This window comes from Cydia fagiglandana, chromosome 26 (assembly GCF_963556715.1).
Source record: "Cydia fagiglandana chromosome 26, ilCydFagi1.1, whole genome shotgun sequence".
NCBI lineage: Eukaryota > Metazoa > Arthropoda > Insecta > Lepidoptera > Tortricidae > Cydia > Cydia fagiglandana.
In genome coordinates, this window is record NC_085957.1 from 292,715 (window position 1) to 300,904 (window position 8,190).

Here is an 8,190-nt window from a genome sequence, read left to right on the forward strand (position 1 = left end):
CCTGTATACAGAGTGGTCCATTTTGATCGGTCAGTATGGGAAAATCGGAAACTATAAGACATACGACGATCTCTCCTTAGGAACCATGTCATCGATTTTAGTAACAAGAAAAACTGTATTCATACATTTAAAAAAAATGTGTACTCAGCTCGGGAATCGAACCCGGACATTTTGAAAAATAAAACTAACACTATTTCTATTTAGATATTGTGCAGGATTCGGTGGTTTTCCAGGGTCCATTCAATGAAGACGTTTATTTAATATTATAGAAAATTAATTTATTACGAAAAGTGGCTTTATACAGCTCAAATTTTAAATGTAACGAGTAACGTGTATATCGTGTCGTATATCAAGGCGAATGAACGAGACAAGATGAGCGCGGAGAGGGGCGGTATGGCAGTTGTCGTCGCAGCGCCGCTAGGTGTCGCTAGTAGGTGCGTGAACATGCCCCCGGCCTTGGGAGCACCATCTCCCAAAGTAGTCTTCATCCGTCTAGGTCTGCCGGCTCTGGTAGTAGCGGGCAGATCTTTGAAAAGCTGCGTCGTATTGTTCCTGTCGCCGTGAGGATGTCGGCGACACGGTTCACGCCATCGCTCCCAGGGTATAGACGCGTGACTCGGCCTAACCGCCATTTGAGAGGAGGCTGGTTATCGTCTTTGATTAGAACGAGACTGTTTAACGCTATGTCGTCCTTCTGAGTCTTCCACTTGGTTCGCCGCTGGAGCTCCGTAACGTATTCAGTGGACCAACGACGCCAGAAGTGTTGACGTAGGGCTTCGATCCTGGCGTAGCGAGACAGGCGGGAAGGCTGCACATCCGTCAGGTCCTCGCTAGCAGGGCAGGTCAACGGCCGACCAATTAGGAAATGGGCAGGCGTGAGCGGGGATAAATCAGTAGGATCTGTGGACAAGGGTGACATGGGCCGGGAATTCAGGATGGCTTCAGCCTGTGTCAAAACCGAGCTGAATTCCTGGTAAGTTAGTCTAGCATTACCTACTACACGTTTCAAATGAAATTTGCACGCTTTTATTCCAGCCTCCCATAATCCGCCAAAATGGGGAGAATAAGGAGGAATGAAACTGAATTTGATGCCATCATTGGCAGCGAAATCGACTATATCCTTCGAATTATTTTTAAAAAATGTGGAAAATTCTTTTTCGGCCCCAACAAAGCATTTTCCATTATCAGAATAAATTATATGAGGCTTTCCTCGTCTACTAATAAAACGTTTAAGCGCTAATAAATAATCATCAGTGGTGAGACTATTAACAAGTTCCAAATGAACGGCTCGTGTGACCATACATATAAACAAACAAATATACGATTTAATAAGCTGAGCTCCTCTCCCCTTTCGGTTAAGTATGAAAATTGGCCCGCCGTAATCAACGGCTGTGCGAATGAACGGGAAACCAGGCTCTAAACGATCCAAAATAACATTACCCATGATAGGACTAAGTACTTTACCTTTCATTCGAATACAGGTAACGCATTCTCGAACTATCTTCCTTGCCAAATTTCGCGCACCTAAAGGCCACCGCAACATTCACGCAAAGTAGATAAGAGTAGCTGCGGTCCGGCATGGAGCAGCCGCTTGTGTTCGTAATTGAATAACAACACCGTTAACTTATGTTTACTGCACAATAACATGGGATGTTTTTTGTTGTAATCGAAACTTGTGGAATTACACAATCTACCACCGACTCTAATCACTTTTAACTTATTACGATCGTCTAAAAACACGTTAAGGCCGGATATACGATTATATTGTTTACTATTCGTCTTAAGCGGTTTATTTTTAAGTAAATTATCGTAAACGTCCGGAAATGATTGCATCTGCGCGAATCTAACTAGCATAAGACGTGATGCACTGAGCTCGTCCACCGATAATGAACCGGTTTGGCGGAGTTGTTTACGCTCAGAGTTGATGCGTGAGTTTAATATAAAGCGGAGTACATACGCGCCGATTCTAACTAATTTAATGTAAGATGAACATCTATCGAAATTAAATAATTCATCTGGTTGATTGCAAACTAAGCTTACCGCGGTCGATCGTAACTCGGGTAAATCTTCGACTGCCGTATTTTTACTCGTATTGTCATTAATAAAATCCGATTTTGGGTCGCGCAAAAATGATGGTCCGAACCACCATAAGTCACAATCAATTAAATTGTCTAAAGCAACGCCTCTAGACAATAAATCACTAGGGTTGTCTTCGCTTCTCACATGCAACCATGTCGCATTACCGGTGAGATCGTTTATTTGCGTAACGCGATTTTGAACAAAAGGCTTCAATAAATGCGGAGACATGCCTAGCCAGGAAATAACTATAGTTGAGTCACACCAGAAGTAAACTTTAGTGAACACTAACCTTAAGGAATCAGTTATTTTCTTGTAAAGTTTAGCAGCAACGAGCGCTCCTGAAAGTTCGAGTTTGGGGATAGTTAGAGATTTCAGGGGTGCGACTTTACTTTTAGCACACAATAATCTGACAGTTACATCTGACCCTTCATCATATGTTCGTATATAAGCGCACGCGCCGTAAGCATGCAACGATGCATCTGAGAAAATATGCAATTCCGTATGTCCAGTGTGTACACCCCTTACATGACGCGGAATTCGTAAATCGTTTAAACGGCTCAAAGTATTTATGAAATTATTCCACATTGATTTAATGTCTTCTGGGACCGGAGTGTCCCAATCTATACGACTTAACCATAATTTTTGAAGCAAAATTTTGGAAATTATCACCGCAGGAGAAAGTAGGCCTAACGGATCGTAAATCTGTGAAATAATCGACAACATTATTCGTTTATTTAAGTACGACGAGTTAGGCAAGGGATCGATTTTTGTAGTGTAATACAATTCATCGTGCGTATTATCCCAACCTACTCCGAGCGTTTTGTTCTGGGTGTGCTCACCAACAAAATGCTCCTTGGACTTGTCCTGCGTAACGTCGCAGTTAAAAGTCCATTTACGTAAAGGAAAGCATCAAGGACCCCTATTCGACAAGCGACGTTTGACGTATCGTGTTGATCTCCCGTTGATGTGGGAAAAATCATAAGTTCTCGAATACGTACAATGTCAAAATTTGACATTAACAATCCACAGTTGGGGTGACAAGCAAACCAAACCGAACCACCCTTAGTTTAGAGTGGAGTTTTGGTTGTACCTAATGATATTATCCACCGTTGATGGAATCATAACTCAGAATGCGATAAAATCAACTGTTGATTTGACGTGGATGTGAAATCTGACAGTTGTACGTGTCGAATTTGGCCCCTGATTGCAGAACGTTATACGTTTTTTGACATATGTCAAGTAAATTTTGGAAATCATCATCTCCTGTAATTAAATCGTCTACAAATATATCTTGGTTGATAACGCGCGCGATGACGTCATCACAACATTCCGACGCTAACTGTCGTATACAACGTTGACTTAAATATGGCGCACTAGTTTGCCCATAAGTGACCGTATTGAGTTCATAAACGTATAATGGATCGGTAGGTTTTTCACGCCAGAGGATCATTTGCAAGGATCTCTGATCTGGTTGGATCAAAACCTGCCGAAACATTTTCTCCACGTCAGCACAAGCAACGTACTTGTATTGACGGAAACGCATTAGAATAGCAAATATATCGTTTTGAAGTGCTGGACCCGGCAGCTGAATGCTATTCAACGATTTATTGGTGGTGGTGGGGGCAGCACCACTATACACGACGCGCAATTTAGTGGTGGCACTCCCCTCCCTAAACACACCATGATGAGGGTGGAAGTAATTGGGTGTACCATAATCGGTAACACGAGTCATGTGACCCATTCTTTCGTACTCTCGCATGAAATCACAATATAAACGTTTATATTCCGGCAAACGTTCTAATTTACGTTCTAAGGATAAAAATCGATTTTTCGCTAACGTATAAGAATCGCCCAACGTATCAGCTGATTCTCTTAGCGGCATTCGGACGGAGAACCGACCGTCTTCTTCGCGTTTAGTCGTATTGATAAAAATATCCTCACACTTCTGCTCGTCAGGCGTAAGAATACTATCTACCTGAGGGATATCCTCGATCTCCCAAAACTTTCTAAGTTGAGAGTCAATCGTCTGAGTAAAATAACAATGGACTTGATTATTAATGGGCAAGTTCCGTATATTATTTGGACCAGATACCAACCAGCCGAATTTCGAATTTATTAAGTACGGCCCTGTCGGTAATCGAATCTTTTCACCGTCTAAAAGGTCCCAAAATATTTCTATACCTATCAGTATATCGATTTCTGCAGGCACGTTAAAATTGGGATCTGCTAACTGAATATTATCAGGAATACGTATACTATCTAAGTCTATGTAAGTCGAGGGCAAACTGGACGTTATGCGCTTCAAGACAAAACACGTTAATGACATAGAATAATCCGAATATTTAGATCTTATAGTTACATCGCATGACTGATTTGTCTGTGTAACAATTTCTGCAACACCCGAAATCTGAATAGTGGACTGTATATTTTTCACGTTTAATCGATTACGTAACTCTTCCGTTATAAAACATTGTTCACTTCCATTGTCTAAAAACGCACGACACGTATGGAACTGATTATTCGCATCGGCTACTTCTATTAACGCAGTAGTAAGTAAGCCTCGCCTGGGAGTGAACCGATCACCTACCGCGCCACCTTCGCACTCAGCCATAGGCGCGCGGTCAGCTGATACACAGTAGCTAGATGTACTCGGCACTGATAACGGCGCGCTGTGTGCAGGCGCACTCGACGGCCTCACGCACACATTATCAACGCGAGTACTATCCGTATGCAATAAACTATTATGTTTTTGTTGACACTGCTTACACGGACCGAATATACATTCGTTTAAGGAATGCCCTTCGCGTAAACAATTATTACATATGTTTTTATTATTAACTAAGTTTAACCTATCTTGGACAGATAAATTTAAAAACTTAGGACACGTATAAAGTGCATGATTCTCGTTACACATCGCGCAGTTTCGAAAACGTTTATTATTTAAAGGTTTTGATTTATTAGCACTGACACTAGCAGAGACACAACTAACTACTTGCGTAGGTTTATTGGACGTGTAATTAGGCTTAGTACTAACCGCGGTCGGTGCCTTGGAATGATTCGAGTTTATCATTTCTAACGTATCCGCCCGGTTTCTGAGAAACGATAAGAGATCTTCCAGCTTAAGTTTCTTAGACTCATTATTGATTGACTTATCCGAGATAGACCCTATGTGAGATTCCCACTTACGCTCCGTGGTCGTATCGAGTTTTGACACAATTAAATGAATAATTAACGTATCCCACGAGTCGGTAGGTTCATCTAACGTTTTTAAAGCGCGTAAATTACGTAACACGGTGTCTATCAGTCTACGTATTTGAGTCGAAGATTCTTGTTTCAAGGCTGAAATATTGAACAACGATTTTATGTGATTATGCACTAAAAGCCTAGGGTTATGAAAGCGAATTTCAAGCAATTCCCATGCTTGAATGTAGTTGGCAGCCGTGAATTCTAACGCACTAATTACTTGTAATGCACTACCGCTTAGTGATGATCGAAGGTAATGAAACTTTTGAATCGCGTCGAGATCGGAATGTTTATGGATCATTGTTTCATAAGAATGTTTAAATTCGAGCCAACGATCATACGAACCATCGAATGAGGGCAATTTAATTTCGGGTAGTTTAAATTTTGAAAACGGTCTGTTCACGGCATGGTCACAACTTGGAATAGCAACGTTATTTGTCTCCACACTATCGACTAAACAATTAGCGCTAGCCATAGTACCAAAATATAACTCCTCGAGAGTTTCTACATATTCAGAATTGGCAGACATTTCTGTTTCTGGAGAGCAAAGTTCAATTTGGCTTTCAATATCATTAAAAGTTTTAAAAGTCTCTGTAGCTGCTTGCATACGTAATTTTAATTCAGCAATTTGTACTTTAGAAGGAGTCACCAATAAAAGAGAATCAACGAATTTTTTATATTGCGTAAGCCGGCCTTTCAAGTTACCCCTTAGCTTGCGAAGGTCTGAAATTGTGGCCTGACTTTTTCTAGGTGACCCTGATCCAGAAGGAATAGTCAATTTAGTTTCATCCTTTTCACCCATTTCGAAAGATTAAGAGAAATTGGAACTACTCACGTGCACAAATTCCAAACTGGTACGGTAGATCGCAAACTGCTGCTGCGTGACTTGCGTAACGAGCGGCACTGGAATGCACAAAAAAACTCGGTTTTAACACAGTTCGATTAGGAAAGGAATAGACGGGATTGGTAGACCTGACCGTTCACTGCTGCAGACGCTGCCGAGGTGCTGGTGTCGTCTCGCAAGGGTATTTCGTCTTCCCGACGAGCTGACTTCTCTCGCAGTATCCGGCTCGAGGATCAATTTATGTGCAGGATTCGGTGGTTTTCCAGGGTCCATTCAATGAAGACGTTTATTTAATATTATAGAAAATCTAGACACGCGGCAGCGTGTCAAGCCAAGTTCAAGCAAAGGACTGGCTAGCCAGCGCCGAGTGTAATATTACACGAACCACTTGGTGACCTTTTGACCCTTCTATAACTCAAAACATCTTTGACGTAAACACATAAAACTACGTGTGTTTAATTATATCCATAAGGATATCTAGAAGCCCAAATTTCATGAAGCTAGCTCAAACGGTTATAAAGGTATGAAGGTCAAAAAGTCGTAAATTTTAAGACTGACTTATGACTTATAGTACCTAAACCTAACCTACTTCCAGATGACCTAGAAGGATGAAATTTGGAATCCAGCTTGGTTATTGTGTGTAACCGTAGGAAAAAATCTAAAAATTAAATAAAGTTAAAAAATAGGGGGGGTCCCCATACAAAAAAACCACTTTTTATTGGGACTGACATATAAGTACCTAAACCTAACCTACTTCCAGATGACCTAGAAGGATGAAATTTGGAATCCAGCTCGGTTATTGTGTGTAACCGTAGGAAAAAATCTAAAAATAAAATAAAGTTTAAAAATAGGGGGGATCCCCATACAAAAATCCATTTTTTATTGGGACTGATATAAGTACCTAAACCTAACCTACTTCCAGATGACCTAGAAGGATGAAATTTGGAATCCAGCTCGGTTATTGTGTGTAACCGTAGGAAAAAATCTAAAAATAAAATAAAGTTTAAAAATAGGGGGGGTCCCCATACAAAAATCCATTTTTTATTGGGACTGATATAAGTACCTAAACCTAACCTACTTCCAGATGACCTAGAAGGATGAAATTTGGAATCCAGCTCGGTTATTGTGTGTAAGCGTAGGAAAAAATCTAAAAATAAAAAAAAGTTAAAAAATAGGGGGGGTCCCCATACAAAAAAATATTTTTTTATTGTAGCGTTGGAACCGTTACAAGCAGATATTTGAAACTACCCCAATATATGTATTATTATATTTGCTATATTAAAATAAAGTTTAGTCAAAAAATAAGTGGTGCCCCATACAAAAAACTTTTAATACGCTCTAAACAACCGGCCAACGGTGTGTCGTCGGCGGCGCGCGGTACCACATAATTATACAAAGAACAGAAGTAAAAACCATACAGCGGAAACACAAGAAAAAACATTAAATCTCAATACCTGCCTAGTTTTCTTTACAAAAAGTATTGATATCCCACCAAAAACATAAATGTAAAAAAGGAGAGCCAAGTTCAATACAAAAATTATGCTTGGCTGTGGGGCTCGCCGCAAAAAGAATGGAGATCTAAATGACTGCCACTGCCAAGTTCTATGCAAAATCCAAATATGTATTTATAGGAACAAAATAACATTATAAACAAGTATTAAACTCTATTTCTTTGCTTTATTGGATACCTATAACAATTGCTGTTATTTAAAAAAATGTGAGATCTTAAAGTAGGTTAGATTTGGCTTGGCCAGGTTTTATCAGAATTACAATATATATAAAATGATTGATATAATGAAAACTGGCCAAGTCAAATCTAACCTACTTTAAGATCTCACATTTTTTTAAATAACAGCAATTGTTATAGGTATCCAATAAAGCAAAGAAATAGAGTTTAATACTTGTTTATAATGTTATTTTGTTCCTATAAATACATATTTGGATTTTGCATAGAACTTGGCAGTGGCAGTCATTTAGATCTCCATTCTTTTTGCGGCGAGCCCCACAGCCAAGCATAATTTTTG

At 40.0% G+C, this 8,190-nt stretch overlaps 1 protein-coding gene across 1 annotated transcript; it reads right to left on the reverse strand.

Moving 5' to 3' along the window:
• Positions 1-361: 361 nt before the first annotated feature.
• LOC134677684 (uncharacterized) lies at positions 362-2,936 on the reverse strand. The gene is made up of 2 exons (XM_063536147.1): positions 1,465-2,936; positions 362-900 (listed from the first exon to the last, which is right to left on the reverse strand). Exons 1-2 carry the CDS (start codon positions 1,541-1,543, stop codon positions 485-487), a joined length of 495 nt encoding a protein of 164 aa, XP_063392217.1. The 5' UTR covers positions 1,544-2,936; the 3' UTR covers positions 362-484.
• Positions 2,937-8,190: the final 5,254 nt, after the last annotated feature.

What these genes read in the sequence shown, in the direction of transcription:
- LOC134677684 (XM_063536147.1), bottom strand. Translation starts at nt 1,543, where the DNA reads ATGTTGCGGTGGCCTTTAGGTGCGCGAAATTTGGCAAGGAAGATAGTT. An exon ending in TACCTGTATTCGAATGAAAG is followed by an intron (nt 901 to 1,464) that starts GTAAAGTACTTA and finishes CCTTGTCCACAG; the next exon opens with ATCCTACTGATTTATCCCCG.